The 25,239-nt window shown below is 54.9% G+C and overlaps 1 protein-coding gene across 1 annotated transcript; it reads left to right on the forward strand.

Moving 5' to 3' along the window:
* The first annotated feature begins 602 nt into the window (after nucleotides 1-602).
* TOLLIP (toll interacting protein) lies at nucleotides 603-22,832 on the forward strand. The gene is made up of 6 exons (XM_053560890.1): nucleotides 603-810; nucleotides 12,125-12,274; nucleotides 14,659-14,841; nucleotides 15,534-15,689; nucleotides 16,690-16,780; nucleotides 21,619-22,832. The coding sequence occupies exons 1-6, from the start codon at nucleotides 778-780 to the stop codon at nucleotides 21,831-21,833; spliced, it is 828 nt and encodes a 275-aa protein (XP_053416865.1). The 5' UTR covers nucleotides 603-777; the 3' UTR covers nucleotides 21,834-22,832.
* Nucleotides 22,833-25,239: the final 2,407 nt, after the last annotated feature.

The raw sequence follows: 25,239 nt of genomic DNA on the forward strand, positions 1-25,239 counted from the left end.
GCTGACAGCAGCTGAACTGGGGCGTGCACTGAGCGCAGATCGAGACTACCGGGGAAGATGCCAGGACACACTGACAGGTGTGGTCTTGGAGACTCGAGGAGAGAGCGCGGGGCGGGCGCCCAGGAAGAAGGCGTCTCCAGCAGGAATGGCCATCAAATCTGGGATCTGGGGCAGCTCAAAAAGAATGAGGACACAGGGCCGCCCGGGAAACCCACCGCCTCGGCTCAGTCCCCGCAGTCCCCGCGGAGAGCCGGCAGAGGGAGGAGCAGCCAGGTGCCGCGGAGCGGGAAGGGGGACGGGAACCGGCTCGCCATCCCGACCCCCGCCAGCCCGCACGCTTCTCTCCTGCACCCCGACTCCTATTTTAAAGCTTAAACTCAGACACTTTTCCTCTGGGAGGATTAAAGTGGCCGGGGCAGTTCCTGCAGGGCCCTAGCAGAACCGGTGAGGTTGGGCATGCGCAGACGCCCACTCTTGGAGCCTTTTCGCAAGGCTACCGGGCGACAGGCTAGAGCAACTGCGCAGGCGCCCTCCAGGAAACAGGACCCCGCCCGAGGCGGCAGCGCGCGTGCGCGAAGAGCCCGGAGGGGCGGGGCCTAGCGCAGCGCCTGCGCAGTGAGGCGGGGCCGGGTGGGGGCGGTGCGCGGTGGCCGTCAGCTGACTGTGGCGGCGACTGCCTCGGGTGACGACCGTCGGCGTTGCAGATTCCGGCCGTGCGGAAGAGCGCGTCTGTCTCTGGACCCTGGGTCGGCGAGGCGCAGGGGCGGCCGCAGCACCATGGCGACCACCGTCAGCACGCAGCGCGGGCCGGTGAGGCCTCCCGGCGCAGTCGAGCGGGGGCGGTGGCGGGTGGCGGCGGGCGGGGCCTCGACCCGGCTCCTTCCCTCCGCCGCGGTGGTCGGCCGGGCGGGCTCCTCCGGGCTCCCGGGACCCACGGTCGCCCTTCGGGGGGCCGCGAGCGGCGCTGGGGGAGACTCAGACTCCCTCTCGCCCCGGGGCAGAGCGGGGGGCGCCCCGAGGGACAGGCCCAGGCCCTTGGCGGGACCCCCAGGTGGAGGAGGTCTCAAGTCCTTCTCGGTCCCATATAGGGAGGCATTTCCCTCTTTCTCTCCTACGCGGAGCAAGGGAGACCTGCTTTTGGGTCCAGCCATGTCCCCAGTTAGTGGCCACCATTCAGAGCCTCAGCTTCTTCATTTGCACATGTGAGGGTGGGAGCCCGGAGCTTCAAAGAGGCCTTCCCTTTCTGGATGTTCCTCCTTCTGAGCATTGCCTCTCGGGTTTCAGTAGCGTCATCATTTGGGAGAGCTGGGTTGATTCAGAGAGTGGGCGCCCCAGACTGGGCTGAGGCGGCTTGTCAAGGGTCGTGGGGTCTTACCGATGTGATACTGCGTTGCCTCGTCAGTTGGAAGCCCAGCGCTGAACAGGATTGGGGTACCGTGGTTACCAGGGCTCCCCCACCTTCAAAACTGGGTACTGACAATTCTTGATAGTGTTTTACCTGACAAGAGACGAATTTTTGGCATACAACATTTTTTCTGAGTTTGAAATGAATCCCTGGTTGCACAGGTACCTTTTCTGAAGGCTTTGAAGCATATCAGACCCACGCTTGTCACATTTAGGCGTGGAAGTGTGGCATAGTCAACGGAGGGACTTTGTATCGTGGATGGCCTCTGGTGGCCAGTGTCCTGTCCCTCTACCTTCACTCCGGTGGGCTGATTCTGTCAACAGTTTTCTCATTTCTGCCTGACTGTAGAGCAGAGCAGCAGGGGAACCAGTACACTCCCGTCATTGTCTGGAGAGCAGTGGGCACAGTCGCCAGGCAGGGTGGCACTGTGTGGTCTGGGAGGTGTCCTCCACCTGCTGGGAGACCAGCCAATCATCTGGAGCCTGCCTGGGATGTGGGGCTGAGTTTGAATTCAAGTGAGGAAGTCTGCCACCAGCATTGTGATGACACGCAGCTGAAATAATTACGCTCTGATGAGTAATGGTGCGTCAGGTAATGTTCAAACATGTAGGGTCTGTGGTGTCAAGTCCTGACTTTCTGTCAGACTTTTCACGTGCTGCCTCCTTGTCTGTGTTCTGGGTGTGACCTGGTCGCTCATTTGCAGCACACGTAGGCAAGCAGGTATTTTGGGCACCCTACTGGCCTGTGAGCAGGCAGTAACATTGACTGTAAGAAGGTGTTGTGAGGACCAGGGTGTGAGTGACACGTGGAGTACACACGTGTGACTTTTTAACCAGTGTTATCAGCCATGATGTAGGGAACAACTGGGTGTACTAACTGCCATGGGGATCGTGCAGAGTAGCCTAGAAAACAGGACAGCACAGGTGAACCACATGGTGACAGTTGCCATCAGATCATGCTCTTAAGTCCAGTGTTAGGTGCTGTGAGAATTTGTCATTGGCGGCCTAACCTGGCCAGATGTGGGGTGAGAAAGTAACATCTAACCTGAGCTTGAAGGGAGGATGGGGTGTGGGTGGATAGTGGTGGGGGGGCATGTTGAAAGCAGGAGCAGGCAGGGTCCGGAGGTGGGGTGGGGCACACAGAGGGCTAGGTTTGGTCCCAGAGTTGATCTGGTCAGTGCAGCAGCCCCTGTGGCCTGTGTGCGTGGCACACACCCTGCGCAGTACCTGCCTTCGCCCTGGCTGCTTCCGCTGTGAGTTGACTCACTTTGGGAGAGACTGCTGGCCAGTCACTGGAGTCATCGGAACTCTTACTCCCACAGGGCGCACTGACATGGTGTTGGCTTTATCCTTTTCCGTTACCTCTGTGCTGCTATGGAAGGTCCCAGGGTACTGCGGTTTCAGTCCCAGAGAGGCTGTGATGCAGGTGGCACTGGGCCCTGGCGGCAGCACCAGCGTCAGCCAGGGGCTGAGCAGCAGCAAAGTTCCCTGGGCTGTGAAGGAGCTCACTGGAGCTTATGTTCAGCAGATGTGTTGTTTGTCTTTAGGAGGGTGTTTCTCCTTTAGCAGGCTCTAAGGGAAGCCACAACCCTGTTCTGTATTTGCCTTACTTTTCAAAAATACCACTATTTGGGCTGTTTGTACCCATTCCACTTGTTGTTAAAAAGCACAAGGAGTGACGTGTGGGTCCCTGCCCTCGTGAGAGCATGGGGAATGTTCTCAGAGGCTCTGCCTTAAGCCCCAGTGGTGACTGCCAGCTAGGGAGGTGTAGGTAGGGCAGGGTCAGCATTTTTGCAGGCCTCCTTGGTAGGTGTATGGGTATCCTGACTGGGTGTCCTGCATGTGGAGATGCGAGCGCCATGTGCAGGTCTGGGTGGGGCAGCCTGGCCCCTCTGTTTGCCTGTTCACAGTGCCCTTTCCTCTGTGGGTGGCTGGTGGTAGGGTCCCACTCTCCAATTCATTGATAATTGTTGCTGAATCAGTAGTTTCATTAGTGATGGCAAAGGGTGGTCTTTGAATTTTATCATTTGTTCGATACTTACTAACTGGGACTGTTTGTAAAGATAAGCTTTCTCCCTCCACCTGTGCTGTCTGGTTGTCCAGAAACACAGCTCGGAGAGAAAGGCCAGCTAAAAGCTGCTGTTTCTCCTTCAGTTTCCAATAGTCAGGAAGGAATTGGCTTTTTTTCATCATGTGTGTTGGTGTTCTTTTTTCAAGTATCAGGAGGAGCCTGGATTTTCATACGTCCTGTCCTCCCCTGCCACTCTGCCCGCTCACCTGGCACCCTTCCCATTGGTCTGGGTCCTGAGCGTGCAGGGAGTGTGGCCCGCAGGCTGGTCCCGGTCCTTCCTCTCTGGGCGCCTGTGGGTGTTGCTCTGGATCCTGTAGGTGGAGGTGCCAGTGAGTCCCAGCTTGGAGCTGCTGCATTTTCCTGTTAAGCCAGAACTTTGTCTCCATATGGTGTCTTGGAAAGAGTAAAAAACCCTTTCACTTTTAGTAACAGTAGACCCTCCACAGCTGACCACCTCCTCACTCCTGAAGTTGACCTGATTTTCACAGAGTGGACACGCACCACAGGTATGTACCAGCACAGCAGGCCTGAGTCCTTTCCATATGCTGACCAGCTTGTCACAGTCCTTGGCGGGTTCAGTTTACAGAGAGTCTCCTATATTTTATTGATACTAGTGTAGCCACTTCAGCTTTCTTTTAGAGAGTTTTTGGCTGATTTTTTTTATTAACATTAGATTTTTTTCTGAACATTTATGTCATTGACAGCACGTGGCTGGATTCTTCAAAAGTCAAATCTAACACATCTAAAGTCTTTCCACAGGAACACATTAAATGGTTTTTTTAAAGTGTTTTTTAAGTTGTTTGGGGTTTTTTTTTTTGTTGTTTTGTTTTTTGAGACAGAGTCTCACACTGTTGGCCTGGGTAGAGTGCCCTGGTGTCGTCACAGCTCACAGCAACCTCAGACTCTTGGGCTCAAGTGATCCTCCTGCCTCAGCCTCCCAAGAGGGGACTATAGGCGCCCACCACAACCCCTGGCTAGTTTTTCTGTTTTTAGTAGAGATGGGGTCTCGCTCTTGCTCAGGCTGGTCTCAAACTCTTGCGCTTAAGAAATCCACTGGCCTTGGCCTCCCAGAGTGCTGGCATTACAGGAGTGAGTCAGTGTGCCCAGCCTTAAATAGTTTTATATTTATTTTTAAAACTTTTCTTGTCTTATTTTTTTCTCGTTTCTTTTCCTTTCTTTGCCTTTTAGGATTTGCTAAATTTTTTAGAATTCAATTATTTGTTCTCTACTGGCTTGAAAAATAAGTAGTGTATTTCTGTTCTCTTAGGAGTTATTCTAGACATTTTAATACACAGCCTTCCCAGGTTCTAAAGTTAATCATCATGTTTGCTGATTAATATAATCATCCTGTTCGTGATCAATACAAAGACCGCAGCCACAGCCTGTCTCCTCACCCTGGCCTGGGTGCCATCTGTGTCCTGTGGGGCAGCTCCTGCCCTTTCTCCCCCCTACGGCATGGGGCTATTTGACTTGGTCACTTGTGGCTTTGCTGCTCTCTTACCCCTTCTAGGATCTCACAGCTGCCATTAGGATCATTTTGCTTTTGCTTCAGGGTCATCTTTTAGGGTGTGAAACTCATTTTCTTTGGTGGAAAATCCAGTTTTTGTAGATATCTTTTCTCTCCTTCCTGAAGGGCACTTGCTATGGGTGGAATTCCAGGCCATAGCTGCCTTCCTGTGGCCGCCTCCGGGCTACTGCGGACTGCGTTTCCACCACTGCCAGGCACTGGCTGTGTGTTCAGCGCCCTTCTCTGGCCTGTCTCATTGCTTCTCTGTCATTTTCCTCTAAATGGTGGATTGAGATTTTAGTGGTAATTACTTGAGGTTTCACTCATAGTGACCACCCTCCGATGGGGGCAGTTTGCTTCTCTGGTCCCAGCATCACCCTTCAGCAAACCTTTCTGGGGTTTGTGTGTTGTTGGGCCAAGTTCACGCATGTACATGGCGTGCACCAGGCCTGGCAGGTGGGGATACTATGAACTTGAGAGCTGCTTGGTCACTGTGTGCAGCCAGATCCCTGTTTGGAGGTTTTGCTTGTGCCACTTTCCATGTCCGAGTTTTGTGTTAGCACAAGCTGGATGCTGGAGCTGGGTGGGGTTAGCTGTGTGAGTGCGGAGGAGCATGGGAGGGGCTGCTGTGCCAGTGGGGTGGGGGCTGGCAGCAGCGGTCCTCCATTCAGAAAGCACCACAGTGAGCTCCCAGCCTTTGGAAAGGACCCCCAGCAGCAGCCTAGGAGGTAACAGACCCACCACACCGGCTCTCCCAGGGTCTCTCTCCTCTTGTGTTTGTACTCCATCCCTCTGGGGTCTTGCTGGTGTCCTGGCTTCACAACACCCGAGTGATGGTGACTCCCATTTCTCCCCTTCTCCTGAACTCCAGACTCACACAACCAGTAGCTGCTTGATTCTCCTCAGGAATGGTCCAGACACCAAGGGCCGGTCCTTCCTTCTCTTCCCCCATCTGTGTCTCCCTCTCCTATATGGCGGCAGCTCCATCCTTCATGTAGTTGTGGCCAAGAGCTTTGAGATGACCTTGCCTCCTCTCCATCTGCTGGGAAGTCCTGCTGGCTCTGCCTTCAGAACTCGCTGGGACTGGAGTCTCACACTGCCCTGCATTGCCACCCTTGCTCAATTGATACCTTGTTTGACGGGCCCATCTGTCCTTATACCCTGCAGTCAGGTGTTAGGTGTCCAGCAGGGCCAGGTGGAAGGCACAGCCTACCACCCCTTGCCCTCACTCGCCTTCAGGACTCCTGGCCCCTGTTCTCCGCTCCCTTGACCTCCTGGCCCCCTCTGTGATCCAGCCATACCACCTCCCTGCTGTCCGTGACCTTTCAGACAGGGTCCTGGTTAGGCTGCCACACAAGCACTTCTTATCCTCAGCTGAGTCTTCCAGGTCCTGCGGGAGACTGCTGGCCAGCTATGATGCAGCAGCCCACACTACCTGACCTTACCACACTTCACTGCCTGAAGCATTGGTGTAATTTATTGATATCTTCTGTTTGTCTTTCATTAAGATACAAGTGCCATGATAGCTGTGACTTCCCAGTGTTTTAGTATGGAAATCTCAAGCCCACAGTGGTGTTGGGATGTCATCTGTAGCGCGCCTCGGGGCCTGGCTCTTGGGTGCTGCCTAGTACCTCGCTGTGCCTGTCTGTCACACCTACCTGACTCTGGCCCTCTGTCCACCCTGGGCCTGCTGCTTGGCTGGCTTTTGTTCTGTTGTGTGAGGACTGAGCTTTCTGTCTCTGTTCCGGGCATGGGATGTGCGGCTGTGTGCCATGCAGTCACATGGTCTTTGGTCAGCTTTCATGTTCTAACTTTTGAGGGCTCTTCTGTCACTGTAGCTTCACGTAAGCCTACGTGTCCATGCTCCTGCTCTAGTCCCCTAGGCTGCCCTGAACAGAACTCACACGTGTGTGTAGAGGCCTCAGCAGGGGCGGAGCTCTCCTAGCTGCTTGGCCCTGACGTGCCCCTCGCGTCCGCACTGCTCACGAAGGAGGGGCTGGGTGATTGAAGAGGGGGTGGCAGACCTGATGCCCAAGAAAGGCCAGTGAGTCACTGAGCATCCGTCCATGCTGGCGGGGTCAGTGAGGAGTGGGCACTCTGGGCTACGGTGACGGGAATGGCCCCGGACCTGTCGGGTTCAGACTTGTGAGGCCTATTTGTTATTTATTGGTGGCCGTGTGCCAGGAGGCCCTGTGGAGCATGAGGACTGGTTGAGGTGGGCCTGGGGCAGCAGGGCTGTGGGGTCAGGGACTGGTCCAGCCTCCTGATGGTGCTGTGGAGGGAGAATAAAGGGAAGTGCTACTTCTGCGTAAGTGGAAGAGTGATCCCTGCCCCCGGGACAAGGAGATGGCAATTGCTGGGCCCTGAGTGGCTACAGGAGTCTGAGCAGCAGGGGCAGAGCTTGGCCAGCCAGGGTTGTCTAGGAGGGGAGAAGGAGCTCGTTGGAGCTGAGATCACCCCCCTGCTGATCATCACCCCTGGTTTCTGGGCTTCTCTCTTTTCCCATTTCAAGAAGCAAAGTTATCAGCTGAGGTAGAGGAGGCACAGGAGGTGTTGGAGATGTGGGGAATAAGGGGAGTGTGTGGGACCTTGGGCAGGGTTGCCAGGGTCAGTGTGGGCCCCTGTGTAGTGAAGGAGCCGGGCACATTCAGCCACCTGAGTGCAGGTCAGACATCTGGAGAATTGGAGTTTTCCTCCCAACTTGACTTTGGAAGATGCTGAAGTTATAGGGTGATATAAGTGGCTAGCCCCGTGACCCATCAGTGTGCTACAGTGGGTGTGAGCCTGCAGGGTGGCCAGCCCAGTGACCCATCAGTGTGCTGCAGTGGGTGTGAGCCTGCAGGGCCATGGCAGGTGCAGGCCAGCACTTCAGTCTTATTGTGGCCTTTACTCTTGGTTTCTAGCTCCTGTGTCTAGTGCCCTGAGGGCAGCCAGCTAGCCAGAGGGGCTGTCAGGGCCACCTGGTGGTCTCTCCTGACCTGCCTGGTCTGTGTCAGCCCACGATCCCAGGATTTTGGATGTAAACTGCACGAGTGTATGGTTATTTGTTGGACAAGCCATTTCTCCTGGGTCCAACCGTGGGACATGCTGAGCTCTGAGCCTGGTTGTGAGCCTAGTGGTAAATGTCCTCTGCAAGATGGTGGCGGGAGCAGGCCCCTCACACAGCAAGGAGGCTTGCATGGACCCAGGGGCCTGGGTTTGCGCCTTCACTTGGACCTCCTCAATCTCATCCTGAGTCCTGGCCTCTCCTTCCCAGGGACACCTGGCCCTCACCAGAGGCTCGCGGTCTGTGCCTTTTACCTTTATCCACAAGTCTGCTTTTTTCATGCTTCTCTATCTGCTGTGGAAGTGACCTTGAGTGATGAGAGGTCACAGGCTTTGGGGTGACAGCATTTGTGTCGGGTGCCCCTGTAGATGCTTTGGTGGGGGTCCTGGAGCCATTGACAGTCTTTGTCTGCATTGTGAGGTGATACTGGTCGGGTTCTGGGAGGAGGAAGAAAGCAGATTACACAGTGCTGTACCCCAGCTCAGCTCTGCTGCAGGCTTTATTCCTTACTACGTCATTGCTCCCTCGTGTTTCTGGGTGTCCCCTGAGCGTGTCCACGGTGAGCAACAGAAGACTGACCTGTGGGAGCTGTGAGGGGGATGGTGAGCAGATGTGCACATGGGCTGGAGCACTGAATGAAGCCTGTTGGCGTTTGTGATTTGGCCCCACAGAATGTGCTCAGCCCATCACTGGTCATGTTGCTGTGCTGACAGACTGTGTCCAGCAGCTAGTTAAAAGGTGTGTTCTCAAATTGAGCAAAAGTTTAAAGTTAAGTTCACTGAAAATATTTTTAACAAAATTTTCTCCAGTGTTTTACTTGTGTTAGAAAAGCCACCACTGAGTTTTAAAAATTTTAGTTTCGGGCGGCGCCTGTGGCTCAGTAGGTAAGGCGCCGGCCCCATATACCGAGGGTGGCGGGTTCAAACCCGGCCCCGGCCAAACTGCAACCAAAAAATAGCCGGGCGTTGTGGCGAGCGCCTGTAGTCCCAGCTACTCGGGAGGCTGAGGCAAGAGAATCGCTTAAGCCCAGGAGTTGGAGGTTGCTGTGAGCTGTGTGAGGCCACGGCACTCTACCGAGGGCCATAAAGTGAGATTCTGTCTCTACAAAAAAAAAAAATAATAATAAAAATTTTAGTTTCATTGCTATTACTGTGTTTATATGTAAGTTGCTAATTCGTGTATTTGGTTTGATGATTACAATTTATATAAACAAATAAAGTACATTCAAAGTTGCTCAACAGATAATCACATGTGTTAGTAGCTTTTAGCTTTTAGTTTGACTTAATTTGATTTAGCCATTCTAAATATACATTAAAAGTGAGAATCATTAAAGCACCGTGCCCATCCTGTGTGCACAGTCTGTTTCCAGTGGCGCAGTGCTCCTGCGCGGGGACAGTGAGAAAGTTAGAAGGACTCCTTAGAGAGAACCATGATGGAACGACGGGGAGCCTGCCTCCTGCCACCTGCCCATCCTGGCACCATGAGTGCTGCTGCTCTGCTCTCCTGGCAGAGCTCAGAGTTTTTATTATAAAAAGATTTAGTTTAACCCAGGGACTGAGAGAGAAGAGAAAAAAATAATGTTCAGGCCATACCAAACAAGCTACCGGTTATGCAACTAGCACCAGTCTGTTTGCTGGGGCGGAGGACGAGTGCCTGCTCCTGCCGTGCATGGAGAGCTCAGTGAGGACTGAAACCCTTCTGATGAGGAGGGACTTTGCCTTCAGGAGACACCACTGTCAGCAGAGCAAGCTGATACCTCAACAATTACTGGCGGTATGGTAGCAGGAAACTGGTTTCTGGAACACTATTCTAAGCACATTTTTAATTTCATATTTAATGGAAAAGTTAAAATGATGGCATAAGGAGTCTCTCTGGGTCCCTCAGCCAGGTCCCCCTGAGCAGTCCCGCTGCATGTGTTCTCGCGCTGAGGATTGACCTGGGTACCTGGCTGTGAGCTTCCGGGTCAGCAGATGTCCCAGCTGTCTGTGACCCTTCCAGGCCCCGCACAGCATCAGGTCTCCTCTGAGACCCCTCTCACCGCCTACAGCTGTCTCTCAGGCTCCCTTGTTATTTGGGCCCTGTGTGAGGAGCACTGGTCCTGGGTCTTGTCACACACCCTAAGTTGGAGTATCTGCCTTGGGGAAGAAAACCTCACAAGTGAGATCTTTACGTGGCCCTGTCTCAGGGGTGGTGTCCATGTGAGTCACCGCTGTGGGGTTGGCGTTGGTCATCTGGCTGGGGTGACGTCTCCGACTTTCCCCACAGTGAGCCCACTTTGCTCCCCTCATGTTCTATTCACTTGTTTGTTTAATTATGTTGTTAAAACGTCACTGCATATTTGTAATTTGGGGCTAAATCCTTGTTGAATAGTAACACTGCATCATTTGACCTTTGATATAATTTTATTTTCTCCTGTAAAAAAGTGATTTCACAGTCTTTAGTGAAAGCCTCAAAGGGTACAGGAGCAAGGAGGCGTGTTCCCTGAGCATCTTAGTGTAAAGATGTGGACAGACAGGAGGTAAAAAACAAAGATTGGTAGCACTTCCCAAGAGGCTTTTCCTGCCACCTGTCTGCTACACAGGCCACTCTCTGCAGGACTCCTGCTGCTTGTCTGCTGGACATGTTAGGCATTGGCTCTGTGCCCTGCCCTCACATGCCCGGCCAGGCATTCCGCTGTTTCTCAGATGACAAGCTAGAGTTTGGCTCTGATGTGTCAGTTCCAGAAAGCAGTTAACAAGTGTGTCTCTGCAAGAGACTCCTTTCATGAGGAGCTGACGGGGCGGGTATGAGGGCCTGGGTGTGATATCTCTGGGGCCTGGTGTCCCTCCAGGGTTCGGGTTCTGGGCTGTGCACCCTTGGGGGTGGGTCCTGGTGCTTAAAGGAGCAGGTGCTTGGTGTCTTGTGCCTTCCTAGGACTTGCTGGCACCTGTGTGGTGCACCTTGGGAGGCCTGCCCTGGGGAGGCTGGCCTGAGAGACTGCTCCTGGCAGCTGGGGTCGCACGGGCGCCCGCTTCCCACAGTAGGGTCTCCTTACTGGCCTGAGTGCACCTGGCCACTGAGCAAGCTCTTCCTGGTGCACAGTTGCTCCTGGGATGTGGGAGGGGTGGGTGCTGTCCTCCCTGGGACAGTTTCTGCATGTGGCAGAAGCCACTTGAGATGAGGTAAAGCACTGGGATTGGAAACTACCTTTTGAAAAGAAAGCTTGGAGCACTGATCTGGCCGCTGGGCACGGGTCAGCTGCAGAGACTCTCTGGCCTTGGCATCTGCAGACCAGGGCTTGGCGTGGCCAGTCCTTGTTGTTTGTTCCCATGGCTCTGGGTTCCAACCGGCTGTGTGCTGAGATGGGAGAATGGCAAGCAGAGCACAGCAAACTGCAGAGCATTCTGGAACCTGCCCAGCACAGGTCACAGGAAGGCCATAGCCGCAGCGGGCGTGGACCTGATCTGTGCACAGGTCCTCCAGGGGCTTAACAGAGCCAGGGTACCCAGGACTCCCTGTCCCTACATGCTCCTCCTCATTGGGTCTCTGAGGAGCCTGGCCCCCTCCACCCTGCCCTGTCAGGGCCACACACTGGGGAACAGGGCCGGGGAGATGAGTCCTGTGGCCTGGTGAGGTCTTTTGAGGTTTTTGTTTTGAATCTTTTTACTTCCTGTTTTCTTTTAGGGTATTTCTGAATTCAAAGTGAGGTGGAAATATTTGAGGTATATCAGCACAAAGGGTTTTCCAAGTAATTTTGGATCCAAGGTTCAGATTTCATTTTGTTTGGTTTGACTGAGTGGTGTGGTGACAAGGGGAAGGGACCTCGGGCACAGAACATGGGGTGTGTGGGACGTTTGGGAAGGACCAAGGGGCCACCTCATGGCCTCCTGTGAGGATGAGAACCTGTCTTCCCTCAGAACCATCACAGAATGCTGGCCTGTGCTGGGCACCTTTTGGTGTGATCAGGGGTGTAGGCCCTGGGTAGATGCCTGTGGCCTCAGCAGCCCCTCGGATCACAGACAGAGGAGCTGAGGCCGCACACAGCCCACTGGCCTGCTGGTGGCTGTCCACACTCTTCCTGCTAGCTGCTGATGCACACACACACACCCCCCAACAGGTGTACATCGGTGAGCTCCCGCAGGACTTCCTGCGCATCACGCCCACTAGGCAGCAGCAACAGGTCCAGCTGGATGCCCGGACAGCCCAACAGCTGCAGTATGGAGGGGCAGTGGGTGCTGTGGGCCGCCTTAATGTCACCGTGGTACAGGTGGGTGTTGGGTTGCCCCCAGCCTGGGGTGGGTGGGGTGGGGAATTCCAGCTTTTACACCACATTTCCTTTCTTTTTTTTTTTTTGAGACAGCCTCACAATGTCACTTTTGGTAGAGTGCTATGGTGTCACAGCTCACAGCAACGTCTAACTCTCTCTTTTTTTTTTTTTTTTTTTTTTTAAATTAAATCATAGCTGTGTACATTAATGCAATCACAACATCTGACTCTTGGGCTTAAGCAATTCTCTTGCCTCAGCCTCCCAAGCAGCTGGGACTATAGGCACCTGCCACAAAGCCCAGCTTTTTTTTGTTGCTGTCGTTGTTTAGCAGACCCTGGCTGGGTTTGAACCTACCCCCAGTGTATATGGCCCTAGCTGCTGGGCTACAGGCACCAAGCCTCATTGCATTTCCTATTTGGACAAATGGAACTTTTTATGATTTCAGTTTTTCCTGAGACAGGTTATTGATGTTGAAAAACAATATATGTGGAAAATATGATTACTTGGGTTCTGACAAAAATAATTAAGACAATGACCAGTGACTTGGTGGGCGTCTGCCCAGATATAGACACCCCCTGACTGCGAGGTGGCAGGGCCTGCCAAGTGCAGGACACTTCTGTTCCATGGGTCCAGCGGCCAAGAGTGCCAGAGCTGGCCGGGACTTCCAGGTGCCCACCTTTCAGCCGCTGCTGGTTCTTGCATGAGCCTGAGAGCCCCAGCCACATGCGGCTCACCCTAGCCTTTCTGCAGGCGTGTCAGTGGCAGGAAACTTCCTATCTCCCTACTTAGCACCTCCACCTGCTGCTCTCTTCTCTCCGGATGGAGCTGTTCTCCTTGGCTTCGGACGGGCCACATGTGGGGTGCCCCACTTGGCTCCCCATCTCTGCCCACCTGCCCTGGGTGAGTGGCCCTTGGAGCCCGCAGTATAAACACTGTGTGTGCTGACTCTGGTCTAAGCCAGATGCTCAGCCCCATTTCAGACTACTCTCTGAAAGCTGAGGCTCAAGGCCGGGACTGCTGAGTGGTGCCTTCCCCCTCATGCACAGGCCCCGTCCCTCCGCACAGCTGAGGTCAGGCTGAGAGTCCCTGCTCTGGAACCCCCACAACCTGCCCAGCCCCTGGAGTGCGGCCAGGCTAGGTTGCTCCCCACAAGGGTCTTGTGGTACTGTCCTACTGAGCCTTCCTCCAGCTGAGGCCCAGCTTGCTTGCCTCATTCTGGCCACTGCTGACCTCCCCCTCCCCAGAGGCCCCCCTGGGGGCCTTTGTCCTGCTCTCACTACAGCTCTTCCTCTAGGTCCTGTGTGCAGCACACCTTGGGCCTCTTACTGGTCACTCTGTGTAGCTGCAGGTGCTCTGCTCTCACAGGGACTGCGGCCACCCGTATGCTGTGGTTCGAGCTGATGGGACATGTCCTGTCCTGAGCAGAGTCATAAAGACTCAGATTGCTATGGTAGGCCTTGGGCAGAGGCGGATGCACCTGGACTCAGGTGCACCTGGAAGGGAGGCCCAGTGGGCCCTGCATGTTGCAGGGAAGGCTCCTGAGGGGAGTGAGATGGCTGCCAGGATGTGGCAGGAGGAACGGCCGGGGAGGGAATTGCTGCCTAAGTGAGGGTACAGCAGGTGACATGGACTCTTCTCCTGTGTTCTTATAAAAATTTACAGTTTTAGGTTTTATATTTAAACCTGTCATCTGCTTTGAGTTGCCGTTTGCTAGACAGTGATGTCACATGCCAAGGTCTCTGTCTTATTCATAATATCCATGTGTCTTACCATGTGTCTCTTACTGGAAACACACTCACTCCCATCCCAAGGAGCCAGGCATCTCCTTCCAGCAGACCATGGAGAACTCAGGTCTTGTGTTCGGCCCCCCACCCCATGTGGCACCTTGTGAGCAGGGGGCACAGAGAAAGTCTTGTCCCTGCAACCCCACACACTGACCAGAACAGGGATGGGGCCACAGCCGAGACACTCATTGAGTGGAAAATGGGCACTGCAGGTGCGTTACGGCCCATGGTGCCCACCTGGGGTAGAATGGTCCCCATTCTCTGAGGTGCTCACTTGCCCCACTGGTCTGTGACTCTCTGCTCTTCCCTGTACATCCCCACCCTGTTCTGCCACTCCCCGGAGGGTGCTGGGGCACCAGCTGTCTATGGAGCAGGGGTCTGCATCCTGTGCAGATGGGGATGGCTCCCAGCGCCTCACTGTGGAGGCACACGGCCTCATGGGGGCTCTCTCCTTGTTCCTGGTGTCCGTGTGCCAAAGCGTGAGCAGCAGAGTCTGTCCTCAGGAGATGTACAGGGGCTCAGGGCCCAGTGGCCCAGGCAATCACTTGGCTTCCCTGCTGGCATTTGGCCCCTCCCTTTCCTGATTTGGCTTTATTTCAGGCAAAGTTGGCAAAGAACTATGGCATGACCCGCATGGACCCCTACTGCCGCTTGCGCCTGGGCTACGCAGTGTACGAGACACCCACAGCCCACAATGGTGCCAAGAACCCGCGCTGGAACAAAGTCATCCACTGTACTGTGCCCCCAGGCGTGGACTCCTTTTATCTCGAGATCTTTGATGAGGTGAGAGGGACTACTTCGCTGGCACTTGGGACAGCTGGCCCCACACCGGGCATTCTGCTGGGTGCTTGATGCGGAGTTTGAAAGGGTGGTTTACAGCTTCTCCTGGGACGAACTGGAGCCCTCTAGAGACAGAGTGGCCTGCACCTGCCCTACCTGTGGCTGTGGGTTCCTCTGGGTGGCTGCTGTTCACCTGAGGCTGAGTCTCAAGGGAGTAATGCTGTACTATTGGGCGGGAATGTTCTTGGTGGCATGAGCATCCTGAGCCATTTCAGTGGTCCTGTGTTGAACTGTTTGGGATCTCTGAGGGAGTCGGGAGTGCAGGTGTGTGTAGCAGGGCTGGTGCCCAGGTTGTCTTTTGGCGTCTCGTGCCTGTGGCGTCACATGGGAACTTGGCGGGGTGAGGGCTCGGGAGGGATGTGGGTCGGCCGCCAGCCCCTTGCCTTTTCCTCCTCTTGTCCTCCTCCCTCTCTGGTCCTTGGAAGAGTCAGGAGTGTATGGGAAGTGTGGAGGTGACCATGGCCACTCTTGGCACCACTGAGGTCCTCGCTTGGCCAGGCCTAGAGGTGTCAAGGGGTCTTGTTATTGGGGGGCTGGTGTGGGAGGAGCCTGTCCTGCAGATGAGGGCAGAGGTCCTGCTTTGGGGAAGGTATGGGGGGGTTGCAGTGGACATGCCCTCTCCATTGTCTCCACAGCGAGCCTTCTCCATGGACGACCGCATTGCCTGGACCCACATCACCATCCCCGAGTCCCTGAAGCAGGAGGGCGCAGTGGAGGACAAGTGGCACTGTTTGAGTGGGCGGCAGGGCGATGACAAGGAGGGCATGATCAACCTGGTCATGTCCTACTCGGTGAGCCCAGGCCTGCCTTGTGGGCAGGCTGCAGTGCGGGGAGGGTCATGTGCCCACAAGGGGCTGCTCCAGGTGCATGTTGTGTCCCTGACATGGGCCTGCCCTCGGGTGAGAGCCGCAGGTGGTGAGCAGGTCCTGTGCCGGGTGCCCTCCCCCAGGGCAGTTCCTGGCTGGGAAGTGTCAAGTCATCTCTTCAGGGACACCCAGGTCCCCTGGAGACCACTGCCCTTGGGACTGTAAAGGGGAGGCCTGGCCATGCTGGGCAGGGTCCAACCTGGCGCTCCCGCTCATCTCTGTCCCTGGGGCACCTGCAGCTCCCAGGGATCGAGGACCCAGGCTCCTGGCAGCTCCTGTGCATCACCCAGGAGTTTTTAAAAAGTTACTGTTTTTTAACTTTTTACTGTAGACAATTTGGAGCATGTGTAGAAGTGAAGAGGAGGTGAGTGGCCCGTGTGCCGACTGCCCATTGCGCAGGGAGCAGCCATGTGTGGGCTGCCTCTTCCCACCCTGCTGAGGCAGATCCCGCTGTACGGCCTGGCCACGGCACAGCACTGCGATCATGGAGACGCTGGAATGTTTAAAATGCAGTGGCGGATGTGAGCGTGGTCACTCAGAAACGTGTCATTATGCGTCTTTGGCAGGCATTCTTAGATGAGCACAAAATCATTTTTGTACTTAATAATTTATCCACAGTTAACAGTTTCTGAACTGAAATCTGAGACTGCCCTGAAGCGAGTGCTGATGTGGCTCCTTTCACCAGATACCCTGCAGTGTGTGTTCAGGCGCTGCTCAGACGCACTCTGTTCTGGTCATGCTCAGCCAGGGCTGTGAGTCTCCTCATCGCTCAGCCACTCAGTCTCTCAGCCCCCTGGAGCAGGTGGGTGCTGGCCCAGCAGCCAGCATCTGTACAGGGGGCTCTGTGCTCCCAGGTTCATGGCCAAGATGGTGGCAGTGTGATGGAGTGATGAGGTTGGCATGTGGTATGTTCTGTGTGTTTCAGCTGCTGCCAGCCGCGATGGTGATGCCACCTCAGCCGGTGGTGCTGATGCCGACCGTGTACCAGCAGGGCGTCGGCTACGTGCCCATTGCAGGTGTGTGGGGCCCTTCCTCCCCGGGCTGTGGCTGGTGGGGACCCCAGGGGCTGTGGGGAGGAGGGGCAGGAACGTAGAGCCCTGGGGTAGGCGCTCCGTGAGGCTTAGAGCTTCATGTGTGTGTGTGCCGTGTCATGAAGATCCCTCCAAAAGTGCAGGGGAGTGGGGGGTAGTGCTGCATTTGAATTCTTAGTACATATGTAGAAAATAGAATTAGGTTTTTCTGTAATAAGGTGAGTTGAAATTCTTATAGATGTAGAAATGGTGATTTGAGCATTATAATGGACGTGAGTTACCGCCCAGGAAGGCCCATGAGGCAGAACATGCTGCTGTCGCCGTCTGCAGCATCTGCTCTCCAGACTGGCAGCCTATGCTGCACAGCAGAGCTGAGAGGGTGCAGCTTCCACACCGTCGCGTTTTCAGGCCTTCATGTTGGCTCTGGGCTGATTTCCCGTGTGGCAGTAGCTGGGCCCCGGCTACAAACAGCCACGGCGGTGGCTGTGCTGCCCAGCAGGCCCCTAGGAGAAGAGACATTGGGTTGAGGCTGCAGTCACCCCGTCTCTGCCTGGGTCCAGGGAGTGGGGACTGGGCAGGCATAGCAGGTCCCCTGTGCCCACGGGTGAAAGTCAGAGGCCAGGCCCAGGGAAGTGATTGAGTCGTGGGCAGGGTGTCAGAGGTGTGTGGGGCTATGGGGTCCTGGCTGCTCAGTTCAGGATGGAGCCGCTGGCGGCCAAGTAGTGTGGGGACCACAGTCTGGCCCAGCCAGAGTGAAGAGGCCTTGTCAACTCCCTGGTTGCGCCAGTGTGCAGTAGGGACTTGGAAAGGCCAGCTCTGGAGTCAGAACTTAACACCAGATGTGCTAGGATGTGGCCTGAAGTGCACCCAGATGGGGAGAAGGGCTCTGGGGCTTGGGCAGCTCTGGGCTGTCGGCTGCGTTCCGGGCGAGAACAGGTGGGAGAGAGCTGCTCCGAGCACTGCAGTTACCTGGTGCTGAGAGCCAGGGCCTGGCATACAGCGCTCGCCACCCACAGTGGAGGAAAGACCAGATAGTAGAAAGTGACTCGAGATGACCCAGAAATGTAATGGCGCAGAGGGTTGAAGCAAGTGCAGGGCAATGTGGGGTGTTCCAGCGCCGCCCTCTAGTTGACACACGGGGAAAAGGAGAATGGCAGCTAAATGTGCCTAAATATTTTGTGAAACTTTGTAATGAATATCTTATAAGTAAAGGGATGTTTAGCTGCCATTCCCATCTTCCCTGTGTGCCAGCTCAGGCAGCGTTGGGATACCGTGTGGTTTCCATTTCAGCAGAGAAACAGTGCTGAGAGGGCCAGAGGGAATGCTGTGCCTGCGTCCTGTGCAGCACATGCCAAGGCTGGGGCCTGGGCTGGCCGAGCCTCACGGAAGTGTTCTCTTTGCTGAGTTAAAAGCCAGGACCTCCCAGTCCCACCCTAGGCTGACGGGAGCCATTGCCCTGAGGAGAGTCAGGCATCCCCTAGTTTTCTCCCTCCTCTTCATAGAATTGAAGCCGCAAAGTGTGGGCACAGCTACGATGAAGCAGGTCGGGACAGAAAATGCAGCTGAATGTTAATTGCAGCCTAAAGATAGAGTGTAGGTTACGTATTTTTTAATGAAGGATTATTTTTAAAAAAATATAGTTAGGGTTTTAATAGATTTCAAATAGTGGATAGGCATCATAAGGCTACAGTAGGATTTCTAACCTTAATTTTAAAGAAACATCTGGGCATGAAACATCTGGGAAATGTGTGATTTCATGATGCTTTTGCTCTTGTGGGAGCAAAAGGGGTGCTTGAACAGAGAAGGGATGTCCAGCTGCGACCACTGCCAGGGCAGGGTAGAGCCTCGGAGGCGAGCGCGGTGTACCCTTGACCCCACAGGAGAGCGTGCGTCCCTGCCTGTCTGTGTGCACCCCTCCTGTGAGGAAGGGTGGCAGCGAGTCTGCCCTGGGGGAGCCTCTCAGCAGCCCGTCCTGGGCATGGAGAACATGTCTGAGGCTGACCTGGCACCTGAGCGTCAGTGGGCAAGAGAGTGAAAGACTCCAAGGCAGAAGGGCCAGTGCCTGGCCACCCACTGTGCCTCATGGGGGGGGGGGGAACTCGCCCTTGTCTATATTTGGGAATCCTTTGCGTGTTACCTGCTTCCTTTCTCTCCATCACGGGAAGAGAGTTGAGTGGGAAGGCACGGGCCCCACACTCCCAGCCTGGGCTTCACCGGGCAGCAGCTTCCCGTGCACACTGGTGTCAGGTCCGCTCATCCCTCCATCCTCCTGGCCGCTGTGGCTGTAGCCTGAGTTCCTGTGGAGCTGCCCAGACAGCCATACTGCCACCTTTACAGGTACCTACAGCTGCCAGGACAGGCAGGAGCCTGGAGGGAAGATCTGTGGGAAGTACCTTCTGCGTGAACAGCCAGAGGCAGACCCACTCTGACGTGTAGGCAAATCGCAGGTGCCCGCAGGGCGTTTGCCCTTGCACGTGGGATTGCAGCAGATGCAGCATTCAAAGCTGAATGGTATACGTTATTTAAAGATAACAGGTGGTTTAATTTAAAATGAAATTTGGGTTTTTATCAATTCCCCAATTACTTAGAATTATTTTTTTGCCGTTATGTGTTTATTAACTCATTCCCTGGGAAGTTTTGAAATGTGAGTGTTATGTAGCTTTTCCTTTTCCATACACTCCATCGTGTGAGAGCTGTAAGAAGCTGTTGGTGCTGGGCAGTGATCTTGGAGCTGGACGGTGACCCCCACCCCAGGCCTCCTCCTGCTGGGGGAAGCTTAAGCTTGTGTGTCCCGAGGCAGCTTCCTCCTGCTGACACAGCAGCTGTGCCTGCTCTGGGCACCACAGCTTTTTAGTGTCACCTCTTCCCATGTGGAAAGTTGCACATTCTGGTTCTGTGGACAGCCTTGTTTGTAAGCAGAGCATCTGATTTTGCTGAGATGACTGAGAGTCATCTGTGAGTCCCCACTGGGGAGAGGAGTAGCTCCTATGCCTGCCACACATCTGCCAGTGAGGCTGAGCACGTGGCCGCCCACTGCCTCTTATCTGGGCCCTGCTCTGCCTGAGTCTTGGGGATTTCAGGATCCACCCAGGCCTCAGATCTCCTTGTCCTTGTTTCCTGAAGTGTCCCCTGCTGACCTAGCATACCCATGCCATGGCTCCCGGAGGATGCGTCCACCCTTGGGTCGGGAGCATCAAACTCCAGTGGTGTTGCTGTTCTGCTGGAGCTGAGTGTGTACAGGGCTTCCAGCAACTGCTTAGTCCGTCCCCTGCCACCACACTGCAGGAGGTGGTGCATGGGCTGCCCTGTGGCCAGGGGTCGCGGGAGGCTGGGTCTGAAGCCCGTTTTCTTGTGGTGCCACAGTGGTAGGAGGAGCGGCACTCACGGGCACAGGGGACATCCTGAACTCCTGATCTCACGCATCCATCCAGGAGGCACTGGGATTTGTCCCAGGATAGGCAGGAGTTCTAGGAGGAGACCCATTCCTCAGTGGGCGGCCGCTGGGCATTCAAGGTTCCAGAGCTTCAGTCTAGTGCAGGCACCCAGAAGCCTCCTGATGCCCCTGCCCTACCCTGTGTCTCTGTCCTGGTCTGTCCTCCCACACCTGATGTGAGGGGTGACACGGAGCCCCCAGAGGCCGGCCACTCCTATCACCACCACTGTGGAGTTCTCATGAGCATTTTTCTGGGTGGTTTTTAACATGTGTGCTGCGTTGGTCGTGGACATGTGCATGCAGCTAGCTGATGGATTTTGTGTGTCGTCTTACCAGATTGCAGTGATGGTGACGTGCCTGTCAGGCTGCAAAGGCACATTCCAGGGTGTCTGCTAGGGAGGAGACTGCAACTGTCCAGGGCTTTGCCTGAATGTGTGTGGTGCAGGGCAAGTTCTCAGAGGGAGACAGTTGCCTCGGCCAGCCTGGTCACACCTGCAGTGCAAATGCACGCGTTCTTAGCACCCAGGTGGTCGTCACCTTGATTTTACCCCATGCTGCCCCACATGAGTGTTGAGTAACGAAACTTGGATTTTTGTGTGGAGGACAGGTTACTAAAGACGAGTAGCAGGTGGAGGGATCCCCGGCCCCACTTCCCTGCACTGGTGCTTGGGGTTGACGTTTTACAGGTTTCCTGCAGGCTCATTGTTCAGGGGCAGCTGAGGTGGTCTCACCCCTCAACGCATCCAAGAGAAAGTTGGTACCCTTTCCCCTTAGTGCTGTACCTGCGTGAGATGAAGTCCCCTTAGTGCTGTACCTGCGTGAGATGACATCCCCTTAGTTCTATACCTGCGTGAGATGACGTCCCCTTAGTGCTGTACCTGTGTGAGATGACGTCCCCTTGGTGCTGTACCTGCGTGAGATGACATCCCCTTGGTTCTATACCTGCGTGAGATGACGTCCCCTTAGTGCTGTACCTGTGTGAGATGACGTCCCCTTGGTGCTGTACCTGCGTGAGATGACATCCCCTTGGTTCTATACCTGCGTGAGATGACGTCCCCTTAGTGCTGTACCTGCGTGAGATGACGTCCCCTTAGTTCTGTACCTGCGTGAGATGACGTCCCCTTAATGCTGTACTTGTGTGAGATGACGTCCCCTTAGTGCTGTACCTGCGTGAGATGACGTCCCCTTAGTGCTGTACCTGCGTGAGATGACGTCCCCTTGGTGCTGTACCTGTGTGAGGTGATGTCCCCTTGGTTCTGTACCTCTGTGAGATGATGTCCCCTTAGTGCCGTACCTGCGTGAGATGACGTCCCCTTAGCACTGTACCTGCGTGACATCCCCTAACTGTACCTGAGCTCTGATGTTTACCAGACTCTGTCTTTCTTTCCAGGGATGCCTGCTGTCTGCAGCCCTGGCATGATGCCTGTAGCTGTGCCACCGCAAGCCGTGAATGCCCAGCCTCGCTGCAGCGAGGAGGATCTGAAAGCCATCCAGGACATGTTTCCCAACATGGACAGGGAGGTGATCCGCTCTGTGCTGGAAGCCCAGAGAGGGAACAAGGACGCTGCCATCAACTCCCTGCTCCAGATGGGCGAGGAGTCATAGGCCCACCCTGTACTGCCCGGCCCACTGGACCCGCCACCTGTGGGTTCCAGGAAGCTCTGTCCCAACAAGACTCCTATGAAAAGCCCCCATGGCCCTTGGACCTCTGTGCCACCCTGTTCACACCTGCTCTGGGGCGCATGTGGGTTTCATGCTCTCTGTTGGTCCTAGAGGGCAAGTCCCGCCTGGTCTGGGGTGGGGGGTGGGCCCGTTGCTGGCGCTCACTCCCCTGTTGATTGGGGCTGGTGTCTTCCCTCTTGCTGTTACTGGAAAACACTCTTGTAGAAAGTGATTGCTGTCAGGAATTGTTGGACACCCTTCAGATCTGATCAGTGTCAGTTATTTGACTTAGTTGGGACAGACTTGTTAATTTTAAGGCACACAGAATCCATTCACAGTGATTTGTGGGTTATTTTTGGAACTGCCAAGCTGAAACTCACATCCTTCCCCAATGCTCTGTCTGCCCGGCCGCCCTGTGTCTGATCCTTACGAGCTGAGCTGGGGCTGTCTCTTGCCTCCCACCGCGTCACTGTCCTGCCACCCACCTGTGTGAGGGCAGAGGGAGGCCACCCCAGCATGTGGAGGGAGCCGTGTGGCAGCCACTCCTGCCTGTCCCCTTGCCCTGTGCCTGTGTCCTGCCCGTCCTGCCGCAGGCTGCTCCTCGAGAGTCTGCAGCAGGGCTCAGGCGAGGGTGGGATCACAGGCGCAGCCCTATACCTGCTCAGGGGGCCTGGGCTCTGCTGGCACCTGTGCTACAGATGGGTTTGGGGAGGAGTGGAAATCTGGCAGATGTAATGTTCAGGCTGGAGGCACCCACAGCTCTGGTCTGCCAGTCACCATGTGGAACATAGTGGGTCGTGGGACAGATTGGGGATGCCTAGTTGTGGAAATCAGGGACTTGGGAGGTTTCTCAGGAGTGATGCACTTTAAATAACAGCATTTAGCGCACCCGTCACACATCTGTAATGTCCATGGTTCTGCATTAAATCACAGTTGCTGGTCTTTGAAGTGTCTGCTCCCAGCCTGTAGACAGCAGTCCTGCTGGTGTGGATGTGCAGGTGATGCTGAACCTCGCATTTCAAGGAAGGATGTGGAAGGAGGAGTTAGTACCAGGGTCAGTCCTTTTCCCTCTAAAATTAGTTAAATTGCATGTCAGCTAGAAGACAGGGCTTTCTGCCACCTGTTGGGGAAGTTTTTTTGTCAAACATATTGATAGTTTTTTCTGTAATCCTGAAGGAGAGTATGGGGGGGTGCTCAGTGCTGCCCCTGGTTGTGGGTCCTCCAGGGTGCTGGTCAGGTGGGAGCAAGGACAGCGCAGCTTCTGTTCAGCAGCCTGGGCCACTCGCTTCAACAGCCTGGGTCATTAGGTCCTCCACCTCATGCTCTGGTCTGTGCCACGCGCACATGTCCTCCTGGGGGCAGGACGTGTCAGGACGCTGTCTGGATACTTGTTGGTTATGTTAATGGGCCTGGGCCTCTGGGCCTCCCCTCGCCAGAGGTGTCTGGGTTCCCAGGTATGGCCAGGAGTGAGGTTTCTGCCTTAATGATGCTGTCCCAGGGCACATGGCCTCTTGGTGCCAGGGAGAGTGACAGTTTTAAGGTGATTCACACGTACTCCATCTCCTATCTTTCTTTTTAATGAACACTTTATTTTTTTAATAGATGAAAGAAGGGTCGCATTTATAGGGCCCTTAGTTAAATAAGATAATCCTTTTCCTTGTTTTATGCTCCATTTTCCTGTTTGGAGGTCACTGAGGGCAGCAGGAAAGGGCTCCTGGCACATGTAGGTCCTTCTAGGGCAGCACTGTCCTGTCTTGTCAGTGCCACGTCCAGTGTAGACCAAAGGCCATCACACTGAGGGAGGCCCCAGCTGCCTGGGGCCTGAGCATAGACAGCCCTAGTCTCCGGGGGCTGGCCCTGCTCCTGGGCTTGAAGGTCCTGGTGGTCAGCAGGCATCACGGTAGTGGCCAGTGAGAACAGCTTGACCCAGCCATCTCTGCTTTCTGCCGCTCAGTGGGGGCTGGTGGGAGTTGAGCCAGAGTGCACCTGGGGTCTAAGTGGCCACTGGCTTCAGTCCATCTGGGTCAGCTGGTGACAGTTGAGTAAGTGGATAGAGGAAGGTCCTTCCCACATCTTCCTCACAGTGCCTGGAGGTGTTGTGTCCTCTGTTGGCTGAGCCATGCTGCTCTGCGGTGTTGGCAGGACTGACTCAGAACTTGGTGTTTCTGATTTTTTCTTTGGGGTCCAGCATCCATATTTTTTCCTTGATTGTAAAGTATATTTTTACTTCTTAGCCTTCTAATTTAATAAATGATCCATATAAAAATAGAGAAATAAAGTTCTTTAAGGGGAAGTTCAGCGTTTTTGTTCCTGAGTATTTTCTAACTTAGCTGATGACACGGGAGTAATGAGCCAGTCAGGACTAGCGAGCTCATCTGAGGCTGTGCCAGTGAACTCCAGAGGCGGGAGGGGAGGCAGAATCTAACAGGTACATTCAGAACATCCACCCAAAACATGGGAGTTAGCATGGGACGTGTCCCTCTTTCCACAAGAGCCCGTTGGGAGCTGAGTCTCCAGTGCAATGGGCAACCTCTGGGGAGCAGGAAGTTAAAAGCAAAGTGTCCTTCACTGCTAGTGGGGTGGGTGCAGTGTATCGGGAGCTGAGGCGCTGAGCTCCCTGCTCAGCCCGGGCATGGCCTTGTGTTGTGCTGGTGACATGCTGACTGCCAGCTCTGTGGCCATCCAGGCACATGCTGCCACAACGCAAACCAGTGTGAGAGCCGCCTCTGTTCTGTGCTGCCCACCTGGCACTGGGGGCTGCTGAGCTGCATTTAGTGCAGTGTTTCTGCCGAGTATTTGCTCCATAGTTGCTTTCTAGCCGTGAGTTCTGTTTGCTCCACAGTCACTTTCTAGCCATGAGTTCTGTGTCTGCTCCACAGTCGCTTTCCAGCCGTGAGTTCTGTGGGTCAATTTTTTTGTCCCAAATAGCTAAAGTGGAGCTTGTTGGTAATGGACACGAAGCCAAGAAACAAGGGACACTTTAAACAACAAAACGCGAAAATGCCATACAGGACGGCCTCACCTTACATGCAGAGCTGACCTCCAGAAATGAGACCCCAAGATGGGGGTCGGGGAGTGGGCACAATGGGCACCAAGCCAGGACTGTGGGGGGCTTGGCCAGGCTGCGCAGAGTGAGTACAGAGGGCCACAGTGCCGGGTGTTTCGGAGGCCAGGCAGGAGCCCTACACAACCACTGTCAGTGGATGTGGCCTGGGCCCAAGAATAAGACTCCTCAAGCTGCCACACTGGGGACCCAGGTCCTCCCCACACTGGCCTCAGAGTGTTCCTGCCAGGTCCAAGAAATCTCTAGGGAGGGATCTGTCCTGTCATCCAGGTTGAAAGGAGCAGC

The sequence above is a fragment of the Nycticebus coucang genome, chromosome 14, assembly GCF_027406575.1.
Source record: "Nycticebus coucang isolate mNycCou1 chromosome 14, mNycCou1.pri, whole genome shotgun sequence".
NCBI lineage: Eukaryota > Metazoa > Chordata > Mammalia > Primates > Lorisidae > Nycticebus > Nycticebus coucang.